The sequence below is a fragment of the Littorina saxatilis genome, linkage group LG10 (assembly GCF_037325665.1).
Source record: "Littorina saxatilis isolate snail1 linkage group LG10, US_GU_Lsax_2.0, whole genome shotgun sequence".
Lineage (NCBI taxonomy): Eukaryota > Metazoa > Mollusca > Gastropoda > Littorinimorpha > Littorinidae > Littorina > Littorina saxatilis.
The window spans coordinates 20,987,687-21,015,602 of record NC_090254.1 but is presented as its reverse complement, the minus strand read 5'-3'; the positions used below and the strand labels follow the sequence as shown (position 1 = coordinate 21,015,602).

The following is a 27,916-nucleotide window of genomic DNA, read 5'->3' as shown; positions in this document are numbered from 1 at the left end:
CACTTTACATAGTTTTAACACTGGCCATGCTCGCGCTGTCCTTTCCGTCCTTTTGTCCCCCAGCCTGTTTTAATGCTGTGGGGAGTGTTGCTAACTCTACTCTGTGTGTGTGTCTCTTTCTCTCTATTTGTCTCTCTCTTTTGTGTAGCTCATTTAGATTTTCTTCTCTGCACGTGCCAGCTTTGAGCTTCAATCACTTAGATAGTCTCAATGGTGATCGGGTGGTGAAAGTTGATGTGTGTAAGCCTGTCTCTTCTTATTTTTTGAATGGTTGTGATCTTGGCTGAAGTGACTCGACTATTGTTTTGCTAGATGTTGTGGTTCTTGTAGACCTTTTCGGTTTCGACTTTGATGGTCTCCTTTTTGGTTTCCCTTGACTGATCTCGTTAAACTTTTCAGCGCTGTCTCTTTTTCTCTTTACTCCAGTCTCCAGCAACTTAAGCAAGTGTCATGTTTGGAGTCATACGTGTCATTTTGAAAAGTGTGCAGAAGTTAGTGTGATACCTTGGCTAAGGTGTATCCGGCTTTATAACCAACCCCTTGCTAGCTTAATCTTTGGTCTTATGTTGCACTCAAAAATCTGTGCTGTAACATTTCATATGTTCTTTCTTAATTTCTCCATCTAACCACATCTGAAAAACTATGCAATGTGAAAAATGTATTCATTTATGAGCAAATAGCCAGGACGTTTATCTACTTGATATTAATCCCATACATATTTTTTTAAATGCCACTGCCAGCTTTTTTTTGCATGCTTGTTTTTCTGACCTGTGGCTGTGATTGTGTATCTATTGTAGCGCTGATAGAAGCAGAGGATTTAGAGTGATTGCGCCCCCCCTCCAACCTCCTGGCTTGGCCAATCATATCAACGTTCCCTCTGCTGCTGCTCGGGGAGAGAAGAAACAGTCTGCATTGGGCATCAGTGGTGATGGCACTGGCACTGGCGCAAAGTCTGAAGGACCGGCGGAGAAAAGTCAGCGTTGGTTGCTGCTGCGTCGATGTTTCTGCCAAGAAGGACCCAAAGAGAAAATTCAGTATTGGTTGTTTCTGCCACGTAGATCCGCCTAACATGGAAGTTGTAGATCCATCTGGTATGGAAGTTCCATGCCATCTCTTCTGGAAAAGATGGATGGGTATGTGATCTAGTATGAGGAAAGATGTGTTCCCTCAACTCAAGAGAGGAGGGGATGCACTACGGATGGCCGACAGCTTGTGCTAATATACCTGCAAAGACGTCCAGAGACCTGTGTGAGACAGGTGGTGTCATGATCCTGTGTGTCAGTCCTCTCCTCTCTTTTTTATTTTCAACGCCAGCCATCCCCCCTTTCCCCCTCCTCTCCCACCAAACCAGTCCTCAGCGTGCAACCTATGCTAACCCCATTCACTGCCTGGGTGTTCATGCTTTTTGCTTCTTCTTTTTTTTTAAATCTTAAAGTAAGCGCTGGATGCTGCTTTTTTTCTTCTCTTGCTTGCGCTGGTCATAATCCATACTAATGTTGAACACCACCACCTCTAAAAAGACTCCTTGAGTTGAGCTGACCTTCAATGTCCTTAACCTGACTTGTCACCTTCACCTTTGTCTGTGATGAACTTTTGTAGTTTTGACAAGTTGGATGTGGGATGTTGGGGTGTCACCCTAACTTCTCTGTTCTCTTTGTGCTTGAGAGGATCAGGGTTTGACACTGTGCAAGAAAAATGACCAGCGGGAAAACAGAAATGCTATAAAACTGCAGACATGTGGAACTCCATTATGTAATGGTCAGATGTGCAATTATGTGAACGTGTTAATGCGTTTAGGGGCTGGGAAGTCTACTTCAGTGCATAAACCAATGGACATTGCAAGAAGTGGCTGCGCGGTGAACCTGTATCCTTGTGACTAGATCCATGTTTAAAAGTCTAAATCCATACACAGGTCCTTATTTTTTTTCACTTTCTGCATAATACACCAAATTGGTAATGTCTCTGGGCTGTGGTCATATAGAAATCAGATTGAAGTGTTGATAATTATGATGTAGGTAGGTTTTGTGAAGAGCTGAAGATAGAAATTCTGTACTTCACCGCAAGAGCAGAGAAGTAAAGCCAAACTTTGATCAGTTATTTTCACAGGAAGTTGAATTTTGTTTGTTTTGTGACTTCTTTCATCAGCCTAGCATTTTGAGGACTCGCAAATAACAAGATATGCTGAAAAATGTCAATTTTCCCCTGATATCAGCAAGGACAAGTGTCACATGATTTAAAGCAACCTTATTTTTTTCTGTCAAGAAGTAAATTTCAGTCCTCGAAAAACCCTTTTGTTTGCGTCAGTTTAAACAAATTTCAATGACGTTCACTTCTGGGGAAAACTGTTCTGCTTTCCAGCTGCAAGTTCTCTTTATGATTGTGATAGTGTGAGGCACTGCACTACCCTTGACTCTGAGTTGGCATGTGTTGCGCCGCTAGACTTTAATTGGTGACCACGTACCTTCAGATGGCCATTAAATTCTCATGGATTTTACTCAAAGTGTGTTCCTGGTGTGAATCGAGGAAACCAGACGGTGTGCTTCTGGGTCCTACAAATTGCCAGTGACTTGAATGTACCAAAGTATAGGGTAAAATCTTACAATCAAATATTTCACAGTGTGACAGAATGTTATTACTGGGATACCATGTATGGACCTTATGTTGGTATACATGTGTGTTGAGCATTGTTTTCTGTTACAAGAAGAAGGAACGTGTTCGTCACTGTCACCAACGAATAATCGACTGACTGCAGTTTGTCCAAGTCTGTGAAACTAAGTGTCTAGTGTGTAGCAATGTCTGTTCAGAGACTTGCATGAAGGATGATTAACCTCCCTACATGTAACATGCCCATGACAGGAGCAATAGTTTCTGTAGATACTCTGCAAGGTAGCTAAAGCTGTATGTGTGTGTGTGTGTGTGTGTGTGTGTGTGTGTGTGTGTGTGTGTGTGGAGAGAGATACAGAGAGAGAGAGAGAGAGTGGGGGGGGGGGGGGGGGGGGAGTGAAGATGTGTACCAACAGAACTACAGCATAAATGCTTTCCCTAATGTCACATACATTTTTTTGATGCTTTGAATTTGAAAATATTTTGGGGTTTGTATGGGGATTGCATCTTTCAGACATTTTGAAAACAAAGGAGTGTTGAAACAAAACTATATGAGTTCTAGGGGGGGGGGGGGGGGGGGAGGAGCAGGGGAGGCAAGCACTACATTGTTTTTTGATGTGTAAGACTAAGAGTTGTGTTTCCTGACAAGGTGGTAGTGTCCATTTTTTTTAATGACCTCTTGAGACTCGACATAGTGGAAGTTTTTAATTAAGGGTTTGTAATCATGTCAACCACTCTTTGCTTAGAAGGACGTGATTGTTAGTTATGCTCTTTCAGTGATTTAGCTGTGTTTTACAGCATTAGAGGTTGAAACATTTCTGACACGATAATGTGTGTGGGAACAACAACACATTTGCATTTATAAGCATTGTTGTAGGCTCTTGGGTGCCGTATGCTATTCTTGCCTTTAACCAGTAATGCTTGATGAGTTTTGATTTGCCTTGGAATCATTAAATACTAAATTAGCATGCATTGTTTCTAACTTGCTTGTTTTATTTACAGCGAAGCAGTAGGGTTTGTAATATTCCTGTTTCTCTGTGATTAAAATCAAGATTGCAATTGTTTGGCATTTTATACCTGCTTTCTGGTGTTGCTGTCACAGCTTGTTCTGCAAAGGGCTATTGAATTAAAGCTGGTGGTATCATAAAAAGTATGTAGTTCGTTAAAAAAACAAAACTGAGAGATCAACCAACATTTGTCTTAACTAAAGGATAAGAAAGGAAAACAAGACTGTGTATTACTATTAGAAACACATACATGTGCAAATTGATCTAAAGCATGCTGCATAATCTGGTTCATTCTCACCCTGATTGAATCAAATACATGTAATACAAGATAGTATGCATAGTACATTGAGGCATTAGCTTGGATTTCCTATTGTAAGGAGTAAGTGTGGTATTTTCCTTAGTTTTAACCTTATTATTTATTTTTGTCTCTGGTAACAGAATATAAAGGATGTTTTTTCTGTATTTAAAAATGTTTTAAATCTGTTTATTATTGTTTCTTTTATCTTATTTTTTAAATTCTTTTCTGTGCTTGAGAGAGATAAAATGGAGATAAAAATTGAACTAGACATTTGAAGTTGTCCAGTTGAACTTAAAGTGCAATATTATGTATGACTATGACAGAACTTGTGGCAAGAAATCATAAAGGTTAGAGCAGGAGACAGAATGTTTTGAATGGTAACAGACTAACACTGTTTTAAGGTTCTGTTAACGTCCCATTTTGTTAATATATTATATGCTGTCAGGGTGACTGTAAGCTAGGTTTGGGTGGATGGAGGGGATGTTTTTGTGTGTTGGGGATTTAAATAACTGTTAAAAACTGCATTCTTTTATTAGTTATTATTCTGCTTCATGTGGGCAGGATTGCTTTTAAATTTAATGAAAAACCTTGTCCAAGATTTATTTTTAACTGAATCATCTGTCTCAAAGCATAGTTTTATAACTTTTTGACCTGTATTTCTTGGTCCTTTTTCTGTAGATCCTTTTTGCTACGATTTTTTATGAGGGATATTTTTTGATGACTTTTGAAGACTGCTGGCCAAATAAAATTGTTAAAACAATTAAGAAAAAAAAATCAAATTAAAAGAACTGGGCACGAATTATATGATAATTAGGGTACTAAACAGTTGTCTGTTGCTACCACAACCCCCCCCCCCCCCCCCCCCCCCCCCCCAAACAAATGAAACGAAAGAGAAACAAGATGTGTAACTGCCGCTCTTCTGTTCTAATTAAATTGCTATACTGTCGGATAGAGACAGATGGACAGAAATGTTATACAATTTTGTTTGAGAGTAAAAAAGAAGAGAATGATATGGTAGTTTAAATGTAATCTTTTCAAACCTTCCGCTGGTGGGCATTAAAATACTACAATGATTGCTGATGATTGAAAAGTTAAGAGAAGGTGCTGTCCTTGTCTGCGTTGTCACATAACCAGTAACACTTACGTTTGTCAACATTTATTGTTTTGTAAATAAAACCATTGCTGATAATAAACAATAAAAATGCCACTGTCTCAGGACCAAAGAATATTTAAACCAGGAGTGAGGCTAAACTACAACAGAAACATAAAACCAACGGACCCTGTAGTGATTTTAATCTGTTGTTATTAAGGATTATTTGAAAATTGTAACAAATTGGTCTTACTGTTGAAATGAGTTTTCTGCTTCTTAGTTCTATTCAGACCCAGTCATTTTATTGAAATGCTGAGATGTGTGAAAAGATGAGCTCTTCACCATTCTGCTGATTTTTCGTTAAAGTTTTGGTGTGTGTCTGTGTGTGTGTGTGCGTGCAACCACCCACCTCCATCTTTACGAGAATAAATCTCCCTCCACTGACATATTTTTTCTGTGTTCAAAAAAGATGAGTGAGCCTAACTGTGTTGTGTACAACGTGTGTGTATATTCACCAGGCAACATAATTTTTGTATATATAGCTGCTTATCTGTTTTTGTTATGTGTACTTTATACACGGCTGCTTTTTTGTACAATTGTGGTATATTTACGATATAGTGAATGTGACATAAGTACTGTAGTGTTTCTCTCACCGCCGTGACCCCACATTGCCCACCCCCCTCCCGCTGAGTCTGTGTACATCATGTATTTTTGGTATGCACTCAGTCTACAGTGCCACTAAGTTCTTGCTGTTGACTGTATTATTTATGTGCCTGTGTGCGTTAAGAGAGAGAGAGAGAGAGAGGGAGTGTGTGTATGTGCCTGTGTGCGTTGAGAGAGAGAGAGAGAGAGTGTGTGTTTGCATGCGCGTGAGTGTGTGTCATTGCAGTGGAGAGAGAGGGGGGGGGGGGAGAGAGAGAGAGAGAGAGAGAGAGAGAGAGAGAGAGAGAGAGAGAGAGAGAGAGAGAGAGAGAGAGACGTGCTATAGGGAGAGATTACATACATCATTGAGTGTTTTCAGCAGTTTCCCTCCCCCTCCTCCCATACTACCACTTGGGATCTCCCGTCAGAGCACACTACCACGGTGAAGCTGCAATTCTTTGTCATAAAATCATTTTTGCAACTTTTTTTTAATTGCCTTTGTAAATTTGAATGTGCGACACATCAAAAAGGAATAACAGAGATTGAAGACATAGTGGTCAAGGTTATCATGGGGACTTTGACTGGCATTGTGTAGAGTGTTTTTTGCATCGAATAATCGATGAAAGGAGTAGAATGTCAATTAAATTGATGATTGCAATGTTTGTGGAAAAGATACATGTACGTGTGAATGAGTCTCAGTCAGTGAATAGAAGGTGCATGATTTTTGGAGAAATGTGACATGTTATTGTACCATACTAAGCACACCCCCAACACACACTGGTGACATTGTAAAGTATGTCTGAGCCAAGATTGTCATAATAAAAACTACAGATGTGAACACTTGGTTTTGTTTGTTTGAGGTGTGTGTGTGTGTGTGTGTGTGTGTGTGTGTGTGTGTGTGTGTGTGTGTGTGTAAGTGAGACTGAAAAGACCATCAACATTTAAACAAAATCTATGTCCGTATCTTATTGAGCCTTTCACAAGAACTAAAGTGTCCAACACTATTTAAAACAAATGAACCAAAACGATACGATTATTACCAGAAATAAAACAGACATCCTGTCAGACCGCTTCGAAACAGCCAGAGAAACAAAACACTACATTTAAAACAAAAAGCAAACAAAAAAATAAACAAATAAACTAAAACCAAAACGGTCAATTTGATATCGCTCAAAAAGCGTGAAACGGAAGACAACTTGCTCATTTTAACAAAAACAATAACAACACTTTATTGTCCGTTAAAAAGAATACAGTCATTTTTATGAACAATTGTCATCGATGCGTTGACATTCTTGTTTCCGTGAGGGATCACAAAGGCGGCCATTATCGCACTGAATGAGTCCCTTGTCGTTCAACATCTTCTTCACTGTATCGAAAGGACAACCTCCGGCTTTGCACTTTAGGAAGGGAAACTCTTTTTCATTAATGTACAATTTCAGACGGAAAACGGACCCACATTTGTACAAAACGAAGTGTACGTTTGCGGCAAAAGGCAGGAAAGTACTCGACTTAAACTTTCTCTGTTTTTCCTTCTTGAAGTTTTCGGCTTTCAGAGGCGGCTGGTCGTCGAAGATCCCGAGCGCGCTGAGCAGAGGACCCAAGGTCTCCGTATGTCCAAATGCAAAACGACCTCTGACGTAACTAAAACAACAGATATCGGGCTGTTGAAGCTCGACGTGAGGTATACTGATGGTTTTTGTTGATGTTTAAAATAAAAATAAAATAAAAATAGATCCACCGACTACAGGTGGAGGTTATGGTTGGAACTTCTTTGGATACATGTCCCACCACCCCCCTCCTCTCCTAAAACAACAACTTACGCTGTGATGCCAACTTCTTTAGATACATGTCTCAGAAAAAAACCCACCTCAAAATGACGCTATGATGCAAACTTTTTTTAGATAACAACCCTCAAAATTACACTATGATGCAAACTTCTTTAGATAAATGTCTAAAAAAAAACACACACCCTCAAAATGACGCTTTGATGCAAACTTCTTATGATAAATTTCTCAGAAAAAAACAACCCTCACAATGACGCTTTCATGCAAACTTCTTTAGATAAATGTCTCAGAAAAAACCCACCTCAAAATGACGCTATGATGCAAACTTCTTTAGATAGGCCTACATGTCTAAGAAAAACACCCAATATGACGCTCTGATGCAAACTTCTTTACATGTCTCAGAAAAAAAATGACGCTCTGACGCTTCTTAGATACTTGTCTCGCCACCCCCTCCCCACAATTAAAAAAAAATGGCGCTCTGATGCAAGTTCTTTGGATAGGGGAAAGGCTCCTAATATGGACCGGCTCCTAATATGGACCACCTCCTGTTCTGACAAACTAACGGCGCTAGAGCGCTCAAAACAATTTCATTCGCTGTATTCACCCTCTCTGGATAACTTGCACATGTCAAAACAGTTGCAGATACACAAACCTCAAAACCGTTAGGCTTTTTCTCTTTTTTTCACTTTTGGCAGCGTTCACTCTAAATTTGCCACCTAAAACGGACTCGTTTCTGTCCACAGCCAAAGCTTTTATCACATAAAAATTGGTATATGACAGCTAAGACCGTATTTGTTACATTTAAGCAGTGTTGACCCCGATTTTCTACTGCAAACAAAAAATAATAGCAAAATCTCAAAGTATGTGTGAGTCCCCTAATATGGACCACCTTCAACAAATCGAAGAAAATAAAAGCTAAAGGCTATTTTCATTAATTAAGTTTATTAACCTATAACTATCCCTCGAGATTTCAAAAAAATATAACAATTAGTCTTCTTTTTGTGGAAGTTGATAATTTCACTTATTTTCACTCTGTTTTTGATAAGCTTCTTTAGTTCCGTGGTGTGCTTCAAATAATGCTCTCATCAACCCAAAACAGATAAATCTAAAGCATATTTTGATTAGTCTGACTTGCACACTAAGTTGAATCATGCTATTTTGAAGTACAGGGGGCTTTTTACAGTGATTCGCGAAGACCGCTTCACTGGTCCATATTGTGAATGTTTCTGTATTTAATGTTTGCTGAATTACTCATTACTTCATTACTTTTTCATTACTGTCTTTATTGTCCCATCGCTGGGAAATTCGGGTCGCTTTCTCCCAGTGGAAAGCTAGCAGCAACGGAGTCGCGCTACCCAAGTGTCTGCGTGTTTAGGTGTATTCAGCCACCTGCACTTATGGCAGAATGACCAAGGTCTTTTACGTGCCATTGTGATGAGACGGGGGTGGGACATGGCTTCCGTCTCTGGGTCTGCACATAAAGTTGACCCGTGTCCGTCTCGGCCCGAATTCGAACCTGCGACCTTCCGATCACAAGTCCAGTGCTCTACCAACTGAGCTATCAGAGCTATTTCACTCTAGTTAGGCCCAACGGTTAACCTAAAAGAGAAGGACTACCAAACACAAAATGAAACTTCTTCGCAAGAAAACAAGCTAGTTATCGGCATGAAACAAAAAGGGGTCCATATTAGGAGCCCTTCCCCTACATTCCTCAGATAACCAAGTTCAAGTTCAAGTTTTATTAGTCCATAACCCATGGGGGCATTTTGAACAATAAATACAATCAATACAATCATGATATATGCTAATTTATAGTAAATTAAAAAAATTAAAAATTATGAAAAACTGTTACAAATTCTATTAATAAAGTCCAAAATATTCTTTAGCAATTTCTTTTTCTTAGTAGCAAACAACTTTTTAAATTTAAGTGCATTAGGTTTTTTCCAATAGTAAGGTGGTAACAACTCAGCTCTTTCTTCTTTGAAAAAATCACAGACAAATAACCAAGGATTTGAATAAAAAAAAGAAGTCAAATCACCCTTTTTATTTTTGCGTATCATTTGTAATGATAAATGCGTTTTACTCTTTTTCTTAACTTTAAGGCTTACCTGTGTCCCTTGTCGATGGCAGCAATGGCTTTGTCCATTTCACGGACAATCTCTGTCACCAACGGACAGGACAGTTTCCACGTAATAGGATACGCTGGACCCAGCTGATAGTAAACCTAGAACAAATCAAGGAAAGAGCTGACTGGCTGATATAAGCTTTTAAGATGAAATGTCAGTTCGTTTCAGGTTCCCAGCCCTCAGTACCCCCTAATTTACGGTGTTTGATTTTTTGTTTGCTCATCCCAGCGAAGCTGGAGGTAGGCCCTATATCCCACGAACACATACAGTCATACTGAGATCGACTTGAGATATTTTCTTCCCGATAATACATGATAAAGAAGCATTCGTTGTTGCCAAACTGCAACTACAATTGGAGACAGAAGTTCACCAAACCTTGGGAACATACGGTGGGTGTTCTCTCATATTTAGTAGCCTATGATTACTACGGATTCGATTTTTGATCAAACGCCACTGTTTATGCGGGTGTAAATTTCGAGTCTACAGCATAATGCTCGCGCAAGCAGACGACGTCAAGATATTTTGACGTCTATGCGTCGTGACGTCATCCCCTCTTGGGCCTTTTTCTCGCGCGCGTGTGCATGTTTGTGTGCACATGTGTTATTGTGTGTGGGCGTGTGAGTGTCCGCGCGTCTGTGTGTGCATGTGTGTTCGAGAGAGTGAGAGAGAAAAGATGTGTGTGTGTGTGTGTGCGTGAGTGTTCGTGTGTGTGCGTGTATGTTTGCGGCGTGTAAGTGTGTTTGTGTGTGTTTATGTGTATGTATGTGAGAGAGAGAGAGAGAGAGAGAGAGAGAGAGAGAGAGAGAGAGAGAGAGAGAGAGAGAGAGAGAGAGAGAGAGAGAGAGAGAGAGAGAGAGAGTGACAATGTGTGATGTGTGTGTGTTTTTCTTTGTTTAAGGTTTGTGTGAGTGAGTGAGTGTGTGAGTGAGTAAATTTGTTATGTGTCCAATGCAAATATCGTATGTAAATTACATCCTAACGCCAAAACAAGTTATCACCTGTGACACTGACCTTCCTGTTTGGGAGCGGAGGCGAGAGGGAATCGGCCTTACTCTTTCTGTTCATGTTTACTTAGTGTGTGTGTTTGCTCAACCTGACAGTTCTTATTAATGCCACCTTTTCATTGCCACCGACACGCTCTAAATATCCTGAAAAGGAAATGTAATGACAGTCATTGCAACTCAACACATTAGAAGAGAGTTGAATAGTCTTGTAAAGGTGTTGTTTTTGCAAGGATATATTTTCAATAAACGTAAAATGGTTATCCCAGTGTGTGTGTGTGTGTGTGTGTGTGTGTGTGTGTGTGTGTGTGTTTGTGTGTGTGAGAGAGAAAGAGAGGGACAAACTTAGTGTGTGTGTGGGGGGGGGGGGGGGTAGGGGGGAGGGGGAGAGCGTATATGTGTGCGTGCGTGCATGCGTGTTTGTGTGTGTTGTGTGTGTGGTTGTGTGTGTGTGTTGTGTATGTGTGTGTGTTTGTGTGAGAGAGAGAGAGAGAGAGAGAGAGAGAGAGAGAGAGAGAGAGAGAGAGAGACTAGAGAGAGAGAGAGAGAGCGCAGATTTGTCCTTCGCCGGGGGTATGCCGTGCCTTGGTATTGCACTTCTACTTAATTTGTTTGTTTGTTTGTTTGATTAATTTTAGGCAAAACAAGGCATCCAAAAGTACATTATGTAAGTATAATTACAAGTTTAAAGACCATTGGTTCGATGGGTGAATGTATTGTTTTGTCTAAAATTAAAAGTTTTAATTACTTATTAGACTTGGTTATTTTTTTTATAGAACGTTAGTAGTCTTATCTTTTGTTATCGTTAATTTTGTTTGTTTTTTGTTTTGTTTGATTGTTAGTTAAACCACCGTGTTAAGCCAAGTGTTATTAAACCCTCATAGGCGTCCACGGACAAAACCGCTCGATTAATTTGCTTATTGGTTTTACTCATTCTATACTACGCGTATCCGTCATAATGAAACTAGGCAGATGCGTTTGAGGGCAGATCTTTCTGATGAGGCTGTTGATTGTAAAACCAATTATATGACCGAAAAGGTCATTCATTCCCCTAACTTATTCAGAAAACAGATTGACTTTACATAACGTAGTGTCTATACAGTGCGACTTACAACACAGACACCCCTCAAAATCAAATTCCCAAATCAAGGTTCCCGCGTCAAAATTGACAAAAAATCAGAACTGTTTAAACAAAACATTGTCTGCATGTCAGTAGGAAGAACAATCTATTCTGCATCTAAAACAGTCAGTTTTGTTCATATATCTTATCTAACAATGATATTATGGCATGCTGAATGGTGTAGGTGTCATTCCTCTGAGTAGCCGTAAAAGGCGGCTTTTGAGGCCGTTTTTGTGGATAATGAGACAAAAAACGGTACATTTCAGTTACTCATCGACGCATTGCATTATCAATACTTTCGGTGATTCGTGCTAACACATGTTGTAAATTACGTACACACTTTTTAAGTCATTTTAGACATTAGTTCTGCTGTTATTTGACATGACACTTGTTGACGGTAGGTCTTTGCTGATTCGTCGAAACACAAAATAATTTGTTGTTGTCTTCAAGACAAATAACAGATGCGCCACATACTCAAATTCCATGTACATATTTTATCAGACATGAGTGGTTTGAGGATTTCAACGCGTAAGTAATTATTCAAAAGTTGACTCATTCCGAGAGCGCTGAGCGAAAAGTTCAGCCTACGCCTAAGCAAAGCTCACTGCTGACATGCTTACACTGATCATGGGTCTTGAAAGAGCATTTTCCAAGAATTTGTGGGCGCGTTTAAATAAGTGCGCTGTGAACAGCCATAGATGAAAATGTAGTAGATTTAAGTGTAATTTGAAGCTTTCATTTTTTTTTAATGCCTGCTAATTTTTTATATTTTCTGTTCAGTCGGACAATTAAGGTACATCTTTATTGTTAAAACACTTTATGGCATATCGCATAACAGCAGAACCAATATCACAAACGACTTAAGATTCCGTGTGTAGTTTACGACAAACCATTAAAAGTTTGAAGATAATGCGTTAAGGAGTTACTGAAATGTACCATTTTTTGTCGCATTACCTGCGAAAACGGCTAAAAAAACTGCCTTTTATGCCTTCTGAGAGGATTGACACCAAAACACCGCTCAGCATATGCCATATAGCGTCCATGTTAGACAAGTTATGTAAACAAAATTGACTGTTTTGGATGCATTTTTGATTGTTTTGTCTATTGACACGCACAGCATGTTTCGTTACAGTTGTTCGGATTTTTTGTCGATTTTTACGCAGGCACTTTGATTTTGCGAATTTGATTTTGGTAGTTGTCTGTGTTGTAGGTTCCACCACAAGTGAATGAAATACTACGAGTTAACATCACTGTTCATTGGCTCTATCGACACCCGTTTTTAACTGCTTGCTTCCCTTTCTATAATAAACCGTCCATAGATCGTCGTCCTCCCGACCAAAATTCATTGTATGTCATCGAAAATAGAGGATTTTGGGTAGGGAAATCCTTTCATGCAATGACGTCAGGGCCTTCCGGCGATTGGTGAATGCATTTCGTAGCCATATGTCGATCACGCTTGAAATTATTGCTACTTGATATTGCTTTCCAAACGAATACGAAGTGAACGGGAGCATAGAGTCAGTTATCAACTTGACTTGCCTCGAACAGTGAGACAAAGAGAACAGTACACAAATACGAACGGACAAAAAAGATCAGTTGGTAAAGCGCCCGATTCAGTGATGTCCATAACATTTGTGGTCCCGGGTTCGTCTCCCTTCGAGGACAATTTTTTTTGGTCTGAACTCGTAATTCGTGTACGTTCTTCATTTTCTTCATTCCAAACTTTTTAGATGATGAAATGAATCAAAATAGTACAGACGTTGCATAATTAATTAATCCTTCCAGCGGGACAATATTCCCAGAATTACCCATTCATTTTTACATTTAGTCAAGTTTTGACTAAATGTTTTAACATAAAGGAGGAATCGACACGAGGGTCGTGGTGTATGTGTGTGTGTGTGTGTGTGTGTGTGTGTGTGTGTGTGTGTGTGTGTGTGTGTGTGTGTGTGTGTGTGTGTGTGTCTGTCTGTCTGTGCGTGTGTGTGTGTAGAGCGATTCAAACTAAACTACTCGACCGATCTTTATGAAATGTGACATGATTGTTCCTGGGAATGATATCCCCGGACGGTTTTTTTTTCATTTTTTCCATAAATACCTTTGATGACGTCATATCAGGCTTTTTGTAAAATGTAAAGGCGGCACTGTCACACCCTCATTTTTCAATCAAATTAATTAAAATTTTGGCAAAGCAATCTTCGACGAAGGCCGCACTTTGGTATTGCATTTCAGCTTGGTGGCTTAAAAACTAATGAATGAGTTTGGTCATTAAAAATCGGAAACTTGTAATTAAAATTATTTTTTTATTAAACGATCCAAAAATAATTTCATCTTATTCTTCGTCATTTTCTGATTCCAAAAACATATACATATGTTATATTTGGATTAAAAACAAGCTCTGAAAATTAAAAATATGAAAATTATGATTAAAATTAATTTTCCGAAATCGATTTAAAAACAATTTCATCTTATTCCTTGTCGGTCCCTGATTCCAAAAACATATATATATGATATGTTTGGATTAAAAACAAACTCAGTAAGCTAAAAAGAATAGACATACAGAAAAGCGTGTTATCCTGCTCAGCGCGACCACTACCGCACTATTCTGCATGGCTTGTCGATTTCACTGCCTTTGCCACGAGCGGTGGACTGACGAAACTACGAGTATGTGGTCTTGGTGAAAAAAGCAGTGCGTTCAGTTTCATTCTGTGAGTTCGACAGCTTGACTAAATGTTGTTATTTCGCCTTACGCGACTTGTTTTGTTAGTAACATCGACTTTGGTGAAAATGTATTGCCCTATAGGCAACACTGCGACAACATGTAATGAGGAAATAAAGAAAACCACGAACGCAGAAGAAGAAGAAGAAGAAGTATTCCAGCAATGCCGATAACGATAACTTTTCTATGCACAATAACTCAATCACTCTTGTTCAATACGGACCTTCAAGTCATCGAGGTATTCCAGCACTTCGACAACACCGTGCTCCTTCAAGAAAGAGCACCAAGGGGAGCTCTTAGAAATGGCAGTCTCATAGCCGCACATGTAGTACAAGGCCACGATTTCATCTGAAAAAGAATCGACAGCGTAACGGAGGATAAGGCCTTATGTTCATCAACAACAACGTCGACAACACCACATGAAAAGACGAAAATAACAATAACAACAAAATACACAAACAAAAACAACCTCCCCCCCAAACAAAAACATATAATAAATATATACAGTGAAAATAAAATAACAAAAAAAAACAACGAAGTCAATGAACCATGAAGGTGATGTCAGTGCGTGGTAAGGACAATCAAATGCCCTGTGTGTCTTTGTGTCTGGACCATTTTTTCTGCTTTTGGTATTGTTGTATACCTTAGAAACTACTTCTACTTTATCTTTTGACAGAACACACACACACACACACACACACACACACACACACACACACACACACACACACACACACACACACACACACACACACACGCGCGCGCGCGAATGTAATTATGTAAAGCTGCGCCTCGACCCCCCCTCTCTGTCTCTGCCTCTCTCTCTTGATCTTTTTTCTCTCGCTTTTGCATGTACGCCGCCGATCAGTTCACAAAGTCGGCGTCTGTCATTTTGGATTCCTCACCTATATTACATTGATTTGTGTCATCAAAGAAAGAAAAACAAAACAAACAATAAATAAGCACTATAAAAAAAAAACATAAAAAAACCTGTGAGTGCATTCTTAGCTTTTGACTATGTTAGGCTTTTCGAGTGTTGATTTTTTCTCGTTACGTCAAAACGAACAAAACACAAATACGAACGAGTCAACAAAATTAATGCTCGATTAGAGATCCCGGGCACGTGGAAGTTATGTTGGCAGTCCAAGTTTTAGTTTTCATGCCTGTATTTTGCGTGGCTCGATCGCAGGGTGGTAAGACGTTTGAAAATCGAATATAGCGCGTGAGTGCCCTTGAACAGCTTTCCCAGAATCCCGTATTCTATTTCTAGTACGGGATATCCCCAAGAAAAGATCAAAGGGCATATATGTATCACAGCGTGTCGACTGCTTTTAATGGTAGTAGAGTACTTCTGGTATGATAGACTTCTGGAATGAGTTATTCAGTCGTGATAGTCCGAAAGCACGCCAGGTTCGCCGAAAGACTCGAGCACGTTTGATCGGTCATTAACTGACAGAATTGTCGGGTTTGAGCCACTCTGTTTCAAGCATTTCATCATATTTAACAAGAATGTTACAGTTCCACACCGGTGACACTGTGACGGTTCCCCTACGCTTTGTGTTCGGTGCCCTGACCCTTTGTGTTCGGTTCCCACTCGGTTCCCACACGCCAAAATTCGCGGACAAAACATCCATTTATGGTAGTATTACGCAATGTTGCTCTCTGAGAATGGTCTTGTTAGATCTGTGAGTGTTTACACTACATGCCTAGGTGCTGTTGGATTGAAGGTTTTTGATATTTTAGCCGTTATTAGGTAGAATGCCTTCCACTTTACTGCAAAACTGCATAATTCGTAGCATCGGCAAGAAATATCCTACCAAAAAATGCCTGCTTGGAACTGTCGTTGGTCCAGCAAAAAGTTCAACATGTCTGTAGCAGACAGCCCAAGTTTCAAGATTGTAGGGCCATCCAAACAGCCGTAATAATAAAAACAACAAAAGTAGTCAGTGAAATTGGCTGTGTTCGGTCCCCACACACTTTTGTGACGTAGGCGTGACGGTTCCCATAATTCATTGTGTCGGTCCCCACTTTCTGTGTCGGACCCCACTTTCGACCTAATTTCTCTGTGACGGACCCCACAACCAGCCTATTTTGTGTCGGTCCCCACACCTTCTTGGATTTATGACTTGCCGGTTACTTGTATCATTGTATTCATTGAATCTAATTGTCTCGGAGTTATTTTTCAGCAAAAACCGGCAAGGCAGCACCTTTTGTGATACCAAGTAAGTCAGATGACATCAGTATGTGTGTGTGTGTGTGTGTGTGTGTGTGTGTGTGTGTGTGTGTGTGTGTGTATGTGTGAGAGAGAGAGAGAGAGAGAGAGAGAGTGAGAGAGAGAGAGAGAGAGAGAGAGAGAGAGAGAGAGAGAGAGTGAGAGAGAGAGAGAGAGAGAGAGAGAGATTGACACCTTTCCAGATCACTCCGGTTATGCGACACTACCGCGAGCGTCACTACCGCGTGTCACACTACGGCGAGTACGACACTACCGCGTGTAACACTACCGCGTGTAACACTACCGCGTGTCACACTACCGCGAGTACGACACTACCGCGAGTATAACACTGCCGCGTGTCACTACACTACCGCGCGTACCACAACCGCGAGTACCATAACCGTAGAGAGAACGCATGCAAACTTACTTCTTGTGAGTTTGTGTTCTAACGGCTTTGATTGGAAGCAACCCATTCTATATGTATTCTGATAGTGTGTTCTGATCGTTTTGAGTTCTTGGTTAGCATGACAAACATTGAATTAGTGTTCAGAGAACAGACCAGGCCTTTTTGTTTTATATTTCAAGGAAACATTTCAACCTTTGCCTTCAGCCATGGAAGTCATAAAATGACACGCGGTAATGTTATACTCGCGGTAGTGTGACACGCGGTAGTGTTATACTCGCGGTAGTGTCGTACTCGCGGTAGTGTCGTACTCGCGGTAAGTTCTGTTTCCGTACCCGCGACAGCGGCAGCGACAAAAGAAAACGCGCGCAAGCGCGTGACGTGTTTCCGTACTTGCGTTTTAAACATGCGGTAAAATCTGTAAACTCCCGCGTTGCCGCGCGACAACGCGAAACAAGAAGGGCAAAGCCCATACGACTCACATGCTTTACACATTTTTCCTACCAAAATACATGTGACCTTGACCCAAGGTCAAGGTCATCCAAGGTCATGCAACACAAAGCTGTTAATTCAAGACATAGGAAGTACAATGGTGCTTATTGGCTCTTTCTACCATGAGATATGGTCACTTTTAGTGGTTCACTACCTTATTTTGGTCACATTTCATAAGGATCAAAGTGACCTTGACCTTGATCATATGTGACCAAATGTGTCTCATGATGAAAGCATAACATGTGCCCCACATAATTTTTAAGTTTGAAACAGTTATCTTCCATAGTTCAGGGTCAAGGTCACTTCAAAATATGTATACAATCCAACTTTGAAGAGCTCCTGTGACCTTGACCTTGAAGCAAGGTAAACCAAACTGGTATCAAAAGATGGGGCTTACTTTGCCCTATATATCATATATAGGTGAGGTATTCAATCTCAAAAACTTCAGAGAAAATGGGAAAAATGGGAAAAATAGCTGTTTTTTAGACAACATTTATGGCCCCTGCGACCTTGACCTTGAAGCAAGGTCAAGATGCTATGTATGTTTTTTGGGGCCTTGTCATCATACACCATCTTGCCAAATTTGGTACTGATAGACTGAATAGTGTCCAAGAAATATCCAACGTTAAAGTTTTCCGGACGGCCGGCCGGCCGGACGGACGGACGGACGGACGACTCGGGTGAGTACATAGACTCACTTTTGCTTCGCATGCGAGTCAAACATCGCTCCAGGACCCTTTCAAAAATATCGCGTCGCTTGCCGCTTGTCGCGCCGCTAACGCGTCGCGCGTGTGGAAACACTCCTGGTCATTTTCTATGTGCTTGATTTTCGTCGCACCGCTGAAAAAACGCTGTCGCGGGTACGGAAACACAACTTTAGTGTGAGACGCGGTAGTGGTACTCGCGGTAGTGACGCTCGCGGTAGTGACCAGCACCCGATCACTCCACATAAACGCTGGTTCTGGTTGCATTGTGCCGCTGACATACAGCTAATAGGATTTTTACACCCCCGGTATAGGGGTGTGTATAGGTTTCACTCGATGTGTTTGTGTTCGCAAGTAGATCTCAAGAATGAACGGACCGATCGTCACCAAACTTGGTGAACAGGTTCTATACATTCCTGAGACGGTCCTTACAAAAATTGGGACCAGTCAAACACACGGTTAGGGAGTTATTGGTGGATTAAAATTATACAAGGCCTGGTATAGACGGACACCCCCGTTGGTCAAAGGGAAATAACCATTCTCACTGCCACCAACTGAGAAGGTTATTTCCCTTTGACGGGGGTGTAGTTCCTATCGGAGGAATTTCTTGTTTTAATCCTTTTGTGGTATTGCTGATGATGCTGAACATGTATTTTACTAGTTTACCAATATGTATCTTTGACCCTGATAGCCTACGAAAACGGAGCAATCATGGCCCAACATTGGCCCAATGCTGAATTTATTGGCGCGGTGTTGAGCCTTAGTCGGGCCGTTGTCGTAGGCTGTCAGGGTTTATGTAGCCTTGTTCCATTGTATTCTGACTGTCATAAAGTAATTAATTTTAAGAGAAAGCAGTCATGAACACAAGGAGCTGGGAAAAGTTGCCTCTTACAACAAGCGTGGATAAAGACACATACTTGACACAGGCAAGTACTCTTTTTTTTTTTTCAATCACCACTAGAAGTCCCTGGGCAGCCTTTGCTCTGAAAACTGAATCTCACATACGACAGGTGGATCTTTTATTTTAAAAATGTGCCAAATTGCATATCTCCAAGGCCGTAAGACTATGAGTAGATATTGGGAAGGCCAGTTCAAGAAGGTGTGGGTGGATCAACACATAATTTGCTGGTATACTGGGAACCGTCCCAGAGATAAATAATGTTATATATTATTTGTGGCATAAACTAATAAAGTTAGTCTCTCTCTCTCTCTCTCTCTCTCTCTCTCTCTCTCTCTCTCTCTCTCTCTCTCTCTCTCTCTCTCTCTCTCTCTCTCTCTCTCTCACACACACACATACACACACATACTGATGTCATCTGACTTACTTGGTATCACAAAAGGTGCTGCCTTGCCGGTTGTTGCTGAAAAATAACTCCGAGACAATTAGATTCAATGAATACAATGATACAAGTAACCGGCAAGTCATAAATCCAAGAAGGTGTGGGGACCGACACAAAATAGGCTGGTTGTGGGGTCCGTCACAGAGAAATTAGGTCGAAAGTGGGGTCCGACACAGAAAGTGGGGACCGACACAATGAATTATGGGAACCGTCACGCCTACGTCACAAAAGTGTGTGGGGACCGAACACAGCCAATTTCACTGACTACTTTTGTTGTTTTTATTATTACGGCTGTTTGGATGGCCCTACAATCTTGAAACTTGGGCTGTCTGCTACAGACATGTTGAACTTTTTGCTGGACCAACGACAGTTCCAAGCAGGCATTTTTTGGTAGGATATTTTTTGCCGATGCTACGAATTATGCAGTTTTGCAGTAAAGTGGAAGGCATTCTACCTAATAACGGCTAAAATATCAAAAACCTTCAATCCAACAGCACCTAGGCATGTAGTGTAAACACTCACAGATCTAACAAGACCATTCTCAGAGAGCAACATTGCGTAATACTACCATAAATGGATGTTTTGTCCGCGAATTTTGGCGTGTGGGAACCGAGTGGGAACCGAACACAAAGGGTCAGGGCACCGAACACAAAGCGTAGGGGAACCGTCACAGTGTCACCGGTGTGAGTTCGTGTCTATGGTGCAAGGTAAGCCACCGCCTGTAGCGAACATACGACAGATGCTCGATAGACGCATTTGACGTCATCGATATTGTGTCTGAGCTAATTGGAAAATGAGCTGCATGTAAAACCCGAATGTACTGCAATTGTAGTCTGCGTTGGAGGCTTCGGATGGATGGGTAAGGACGACGACGACGACGACCCTTAAAACCGAAAAAAAAGCCTCGCCATTTTGCACGGAGAAACTGGGGAAGTGGGAACTCCCAAAGTTCACTTGGACCCAGCTACTCGCTATGCATGAGGTGATTTGAACGTCGAGAGTACCAAGGTCAAGGCCTCGAAAGTTGGTGGAATCCCCACTAGTGTGCATGCGTTTCTTAACGGTAAACATGGCGACCAACATAAAAACTTCAAAAAAAATCTGGTCTGGAGTTCGAAAAAGCAAAAGGTTGAGCTCGCTGTAGCGTTATAGCTGTTTTGTTGACTGGCGTTAGGAAAGGTTAGTTCACGTCAACAGCTCTCTCTCTAAAAGCTTCTCTCGCAAAAACGCTGTGGTCCCGCCGCCGATCAGTTCACAAAGTCGGCGTCTCTCATTTTGGATTCCTCACTTATATTACATTGATTTGTGTCATCAAAATTGATGAACTCGTCACTATCTGGGGATTTTCTACAAGTTGCTTGAAAACTAAATAAGTTTTGAATAAAAAGAATGGGAGTGAAATGAAAATGTGTAAAGTTTTATGAGCCACCATTCAAGTTCTACCGTGCATATAGTACCTTCACATAATTCGAAACATTCAAAACAATAAGTAAGTTATCCATTTCTCTATAAAAACAAAGATATTGCTTATGGTAACAATGTAGGCCTACGCATTGTGATGAGGCGATGACAACTGCCAAATTGATCACGCACTGCGGCACACAACTAGAAAAAGAAAATACCCATGCAAAATCCATTGCGTGTTTTCTTGCACAACTGTACTGAACGTTTCCCTATTTCCTTCATATTTTACAACGTTAAGAATTACTAATGATATGTTCTCTCTCTCTTACTCTCTTACACACACACTTACTCACACACAGACACGCGGCACGCACTCGCACACAAACACACTCGAACACACACAATCACTTGCACAGACAGACACACAGACAGACACACAGACAGACACACAGACAGACAGACACACACACACACACACAAACAGACACATACATACATACAGACAGACACACTCATTCTCTCGCTTGACTTGGTAAACGAGATTACCAATCGGCCATCCCTCCCACACACACACACACACACACACACACACACACACACACACACACACACACACACACACACCTTTTCACACATTTTGTTTTTGTTTGTTTGTTTGCTTAACGCCCAGCCGACCACGAAGGGCCATATCAGGGCGGTCTTTTCACACATACTAACACACACACAAACACACACTCTCACACACACTCACCTTTTCACACTGACATACTAACACACACACAAACACACACCTACACACACACAATCACACACACTCACACCGACGCCCACTTACACAGAAACACCTCGTAAGCGGGGAGGGAAAGTGTGGTGGCCAGTGACCCGGAACGGAGAAAATCCAAAGCTCGGAACTCAGGTTTGTGTTCAGGGAAGTTCGATTGCACGAAATGCACGCACGAGATATGACTATTCCAATTTAAAAAAAAAAAAATTTTTTTAATTTAATTTTTTTTTTTAACATTCCCTTGTAGTTAACGCTCGGTTTGGTGTGACAATCCGAAGAAAAGCCCTGCCATTTTTGCACAAAGAAATGTTTGAAGTAGCGTCTTTCTCCTTGGTCTCGCTGTAGTAAATTTACCCTCAGTTACTTCCTCGTTTGCTTCCCAAGTAAGCCCTTTTTCCGACCCATGCATGAGAAAGTGAGGGAAGTACTTCCAAGATCGCTCAAAACTTTGGAAGTAGTCGCAAACTTACGGACCCGGGTCTCGCTGTAGTAAATTTACCCTCAGGTACTTCCTCGCTTTGCTTCGAAGTAAGCCCTTCTTACGGCCTATGCATACGAAAGTAAGGCAAGTACTTCTTGCAGCAGACCCAGCACAGCACAGATCCACTTCTGGAATCGTAAGCTAAATGTGTCTCAAGACACACATTTTGTAGTCCTGGCATCCTGAAAGGCAGAGGCCCCAACCTTCAGGTTTGCTTCCATACCAAAAACGCCTCCAGACACGGGAACTTGGGAGCAGAGGCAACAGCTCCGCGTGAACCTCAGAAACCAAATGTGCCTCCAGACACACAGATCCCTTAGACGGCCGAGGCTGTGGCCTCTAAGGTTCTCTTGTACCAAACCGCCTCCTGACTCTGCATCAGATTGCTTGCGCTGGCATCTGCTTACATAGACCCACAGTAAGTCTCCACCGAGTGGTAGACACAGACGACATTTGGTAGCACTGACCGACTGCCAGCTTCACGGTAATGCGTACCCCTAGCGCGGCTCTGCTTGGGTGGGAATGTTTTGAGCAAAACACTATGTGTTACTCCATACCCCCGCCCTCCATGGAACTTCTTGACCCCAACATATTGGGTGGGGAGTTTGCCCAGTCGGTAGAGGCGCTGGCTTTAAAACCGGTTGTTACTATCAGCGTGGGTTCAACCCCCAAGTTCGGAGCGGGATGTGTGTCCCAGAGTCAACTTTGTGCAGACTCTCCTCGGTGTCCGAACACCCCCGTGTGCACGCATGCGCACGATAAAGATCCCAGGGTCACAGCAAAAGCCTCAGGCCTTGGAAACACAAATACAGTCGTCTCCGCTTAGCTCGTCCCTCTCGGGACCGAAAAATTCGCGACGAGCTAACCGGCCGACGAGCTAAGCAGCGGACGAGGTAAACGGAGTCCAATTTCCCTGGGGGATATGCTGCGACGAGCTATCCGGCGAATTCGTCCAGACCAATATTAAAAGCACATAAACACTTGTAAACGGGTGTATCAGGTTCTGAGATAACTATCAATCTAGTAGATCATCCTCGAATAGCCCTTTGTTCACAACATGACATTTTACCGTGTCTACAAACCAGAAGTAATCCTTTCATCACCATGGAGTAGGAGCTATGATGTGCAATGGTCAAATGACGAATTTCTGTTCATAGACTCGGTAAGATGTTGATAGAGTTTATATTCGTTTCGCATATTGGGTTTGTAACATGTGTTACTATGAAAATAACAGAGAGATAGGCAGAAGAGAGAGAGAGAGAGAGAGAGAGAGAGAGAGAGAGAGAGAGAGAGAGAGAGAGAGAGAGAGAGAGAGAGAGAGAGAGAGAGAGAGAGAGAGAGAGAGAGAGAGAGATGTAAACCATGAAACAGAAAGCACATTTCTTGGGATTTTTTTTATTAAATCCAAAAATAAGCAGTCCAATGAGAAGAATTTTAAATGAAAAACCAAGTAAACACGGCGCCAGAAAAAAGTTAAACACACACAAACACACACGCAAAAAAAGCACTAACTCATTTGCGTGCTTACATACACACACACACAAAACACACACACACCATTTTCAAAAACATGCACATCAACAAAAAATCTGCGCAACAAAACCATAACAAACAAACAAAAAACTAAAACAAAAAAACAACAACAAAATGGAAGAAACTAAAAACTACGATCCAGCCGAACTACAAAGAAAGTTTTGTGTGTACATTGTACCTACTAATAAGTGGGAGAAAATTGAAACAAAGTAGCAAAATCAGATAAACAGCGCATGTTTTCTTCTTTGACATTCAATTCGAAAAGTCTGGCAGTTTATGGAACGTTCTTTTGTTACTGTCATCCTGTCAGAAGACGTCATCGCTGACGACACAATGTCGTTATGACGAGCTATCCGGCGTAAATGACGTCACACCATGCCTTGGGACTGGAAAGTTTGGTCGAGCAAAGCGGCGGACGAGCTAACCGGCGGACGAGCTAACCAGCTTAATTTTACAGATACAAAGAAGGACGTCAGCCCGGGGAAAAAATATGGCGACGAGCTAAACGGCGGACGAGCTAAGCGGGGTCGAGCTAAGTGGAGTCGAGTGTACATGCATGCACAAATATTAAGCCCGGGTGTCCGTTCGGCCAATAGCCAATAAAGTAACCATTTCAGCACTGACCCAAGACGACCCAACCCGGTCACAGCCCATTTCAGGTCTCCTCTAACAGCTGGCAGCCAGCTGTCAACATCCTCCCCCCTGCATTTTTATTTTTTATTTTCATACAAAGCCTGGTTTTCCCGTGTAACATGCTCCTACATGTACAATGGCTTTGCCGTGAGGGCGTAAAACTTACATTTTCTCTCTTCTAAGGTCACTCAAAACCTTGGAAGTCGTCGAGAACTTCCCCCATAAGCATACGAGCCCAGGTGAGGGAAGGTTTCTGGGCTTGTACTTACCATCAGAAATATCATCGAGGTCCAACCCCGTGCTGATCGCTTGTCGTGCTCTGTCCATTTCTTGTCGTATGTTTTGTTTTGACTTGAAGTGGTCATATTCTGCTAATGTAGCCTTTTGTTTCTGAACTTGTTGATATTTTATGCAATAGGCATGAAAACGCAGTTGTTCTTCCGACTCCGCGTAGACAGGAGATTTACTAAATTGTGGGTGCACATCAGTAAACCCTGCGTTGAATTCCTGAGCGCTATCCTTCGTTCTCTGCTTTTTAGACGTCCAATACTCGAGTTGTGTCGTCTGGGTGAACAACGAAGATAAACGAATTGCGGTTCTCTTCCCAAGAAGCTTGAGTTCCTCCCTCCCTGATTTGACCAAATCCTTGTTGTCGTTCTGGGGGTGGCTCTTACTGTCCCAGTTAAACGATCTCTTCTTCATGCGGTTGTAAATCCTAGCTACATCTTGTATCTGCTTCATACCTGGATATTTGCACCCGTGACGAGCAACAGTTGAAACATGGACTGCTTTGCATTGATCCCCTGCCTCGAACCACTCGTCTTTCGTTGGGTCACCAGTGTTTCTGTGCACCCAGTCGTACTTCGTTTTAGTAGAAAAGCGTCCAAAGAATGGGTCAGGCTGAAACTGAGAGACCGATTCAGCATGTTGCGGACACTGCAAAAGCAGCAGAACAGCGGAGGTTAGAAGGATAGAGTGTCCGAAATTAGTTGTGAAACTGTTCATTCTGTGTGCCAGCTACTTGCTTAGCTCTGTTCAAGCATAGAACCAAATAAATGGTCTATGGTTCAAGTTAAGAAATGTGAACTGTATGACAAACTCGCAAAGCGACCAATTCGAGCCAGCGTTTCAGAAAAAATCAAAACAGAGAAGAGGATTTTGTCTGTAATGTAGTCGAATTTCAACCTTACTTGCGAAAGAAAGGTCACATAGAGCATGTAATGGTATGTTTTCTTGTAAAAGGGTGAGACATGATCCTGGTAACCTGATACGTGTGAGTCTTTTCAACTGTAGATTTAGCTACACAGATAATGTTACCCGGATAAGATAAACTTACATTCTCTGCGCGTTTTCTGACTTGGAACCCGATCGCTGTCTGGCGCGGTTGTTGAACAATTAGACATTATAAGCATGATCCGCAACGTCTTTCTGTCACCATTTGACCCGTTACGCATGACACACTTCTATGAAAATCCGAGAATCCATTTGAACCGAGGTTGTGACAACAGACACTCCTGTTGTAACCGTCAAGCCCAAGGACAGAGGTTGCGCTTCATTCAGCAAGCCAGCAGTTTTGAGCGCCTGTGCCTCTGCCAAGGTACAACCGCTACACACTGAGACAGTGTCGGGAAAAGGTGAAGTTAGCACGGGATTTTCGGACACCAGTCTCGGACGCAGTGACACAGAAGGGCGGTTACCCTGCACAGGTGTCAGGCGATATTGTGGACAAGTGTTCTCCCCTCCCACGCACCTATGTCAACAGTAACGGTTCAGAAACCAGTGGCACACTGTAGACTCCTTCGCAGCGGTGTGTTGCGTGCTGCACGGGTATTTGCACCCCGCACGCTGGAGCGGTAAGTTGAGTGGGGTTTGTGTCTCGATAAAACAGCTTCTTGTATAAACATTTCGTAACTTTGCACATTAAGATATGTCTTGTTAGATCTGTTAGTGTTTCTTCTACACGCCGATGTACTTTTTGGGTGCATATTTTGTATATTATAGCCGTGATTCTGTAAAATATCACGCCTGTAACTGCACAGAAGCAAATTTCGTAGCATTCGCAACAAATTACTGGTGTAAACTTTAATGTGAAAAACTGCCATCAGTTCCACAAAAACCTGAACCTTTCTGCAGTACTGAGGCCGAGTTTCAAGCTTCTAGGACCTTGCAGACAGCGAAAAGTATTCGGAGAATGAGAATTATCCTACCGTACTTCTTTGTTTGCCCCCTGAAGCTGCCGTGTTTCTCCCCCGCAGCTGCCGTGTTTGCCCACCGTTTGTGTTTGACCACCGACCCTGCACACTCATGTTTATGTCCTCTAATTGGCTTGGAGCTATTTTGCAGGAACCATGGAGAGTTACTATGGGGCAGTATCTCTACCTACTGAATTTCTCCAAAATTTGAGCACCAATCGCCTTCAAACTGTTCATTTTTATTAAAAACTGAATGACGATCTGAGAGGCATGAGCTAGAGATGGAACAAATCTCGCACTTACCCGTTATTTAATTTTAACAGTCAAAGAACACAATGCGTTACGCAGGTACATAACAACTGAAAACGGCTGCTTGTTTTGAAATTTTACCGATGCACCCGAGTACCGGGACCTTTCGTCCACATCACTAGGTATGTGAATGTTTCTAGATCTAAACAGATCAAAATTTCTAGATCAAAATGTTTCTACATCTAAAATTTTCAACACTTTGAATTAATTTACAGCCTGTATGCATAAGATTTAGAAAAAGTCACATAGCTAGTGATGTGCATAAAAGGTCGCGCTACTGGGATGCATCGGTAAAATTTCAAAACAAGCAGCCGTTTTCAGTTGTTATGTACCTGCGTAACGCACTGTGTTCTTTGACTGTTAAAGTTAAAATAACGGGTAAGTGCGAGATTTGTTCAATCTCTAGCTCATGCCTCTCAGATCGTCATTCAGTTTTTAATAAAAATGAACAGTTTGAAGGCGATTGGTGCTCAAATTTTGGAGAAATTCACGTTTGATTTTTAGATCTAGATCTAAATCTTTCATCACTTTACAATCGCCTTAATGCGCAGTATAAATTTTCATTCGTTCATTCATATCGAACCCGAGACCTTTAGGTTACAAGTCCAACGTGCTACCGATTTCGTTACCCGGCGAAGAAGAAGACCAAGCTAAGAAGAAGAAGAAGAAGAAGAAGAAAAGATCATCGGTTTCTGTTTTTTGGTTCAGTAGGTAGAGATACTGCCCCATAGTAACTCTCCATGGTTCCTGCAAAATAGCTCCAAGCCAATTAGAGGACATAAACATGAGTGTGCAGGGTCGGTGGTCAAACACAAACGGTGGGCAAACACGGCAGCTGCGGGGGAGAAACACGGCAGCTTCGGGGGGCAAACAAAGAAGTTGTAGGATAATTCTCATTCTCCGAATGCTTTTCGCTGTCTGCAAGGTCCTAGAAGCTTGAAACTCGGCCTCAGTACTGCAGAAAGGTTCAGGTTTTTGTGGAACTGATGGCAGTTCTTCACATTAAAGTTTACACCAGTAATTTGTTGCGAATGCTACGAA

General features: G+C 41.7%; 2 protein-coding genes across 7 annotated transcripts in view; one reads left to right on the top strand and one right to left on the bottom strand.

Moving 5' to 3' along the window:
• Window positions 1-6,479, top strand: part of LOC138978388 (segment polarity protein dishevelled homolog DVL-3-like) — a 62,803-nt gene extending 56,324 nt beyond the window's left edge. For all 4 annotated transcript variants that reach the window (XM_070351119.1, XM_070351117.1, XM_070351118.1 and 1 more), the window contains one exon: window positions 798-6,479. In XM_070351119.1, coding sequence (XP_070207220.1) covers window positions 798-826 — 29 coding nt within the window. In that variant the 3' untranslated portion in view covers window positions 827-6,479. The remainder of the gene's footprint in view (window positions 1-797) is intronic.
• Window positions 6,085-26,053, bottom strand: LOC138978390 (multiple inositol polyphosphate phosphatase 1-like). 3 transcript variants are annotated; one of them, XM_070351122.1, is made up of 5 exons: window positions 25,711-26,047; window positions 24,644-25,310; window positions 14,612-14,736; window positions 9,534-9,649; window positions 6,085-7,282 (listed from the first exon to the last, which is right to left on the bottom strand). In XM_070351122.1, exons 2-5 carry the CDS (start codon window positions 25,113-25,115, stop codon window positions 6,901-6,903), a joined length of 1,095 nt encoding a protein of 364 aa, XP_070207223.1. In that variant the 5' UTR covers window positions 25,116-25,310; window positions 25,711-26,047; the 3' UTR covers window positions 6,085-6,900. The 3 variants fall into 3 exon arrangements, with proteins under 3 accessions (XP_070207223.1, XP_070207224.1, XP_070207222.1); XM_070351123.1 differs by lacking the exon at window positions 24,644-25,310 and having other exon boundaries at window positions 25,711-26,053; XM_070351121.1 differs by lacking the exon at window positions 25,711-26,047 and having other exon boundaries at window positions 24,644-25,695.
• Between the last annotated feature and the right edge of the window lie 1,863 nt (window positions 26,054-27,916).

Coding starts and splice junctions, on each gene's coding strand:
- LOC138978390 (XM_070351121.1), bottom strand. CDS start 25,379: ATGAACAGTTTCACAACTAATTTCGGACACTCTATCCTTCTAACCTCC. Junction 14,737..24,643: donor CCTCGATGATATTTCTGATG/GTAAGTACAAGC, acceptor ATTCTTTTTCAG/ATGAAATCGTGGCCTTGTAC. Junction 7,283..9,533: donor GCCATCGACAAGGGACACAG/GTAAGCCTTAAA, acceptor CTGTTGTTTTAG/TTACGTCAGAGGTCGTTTTG.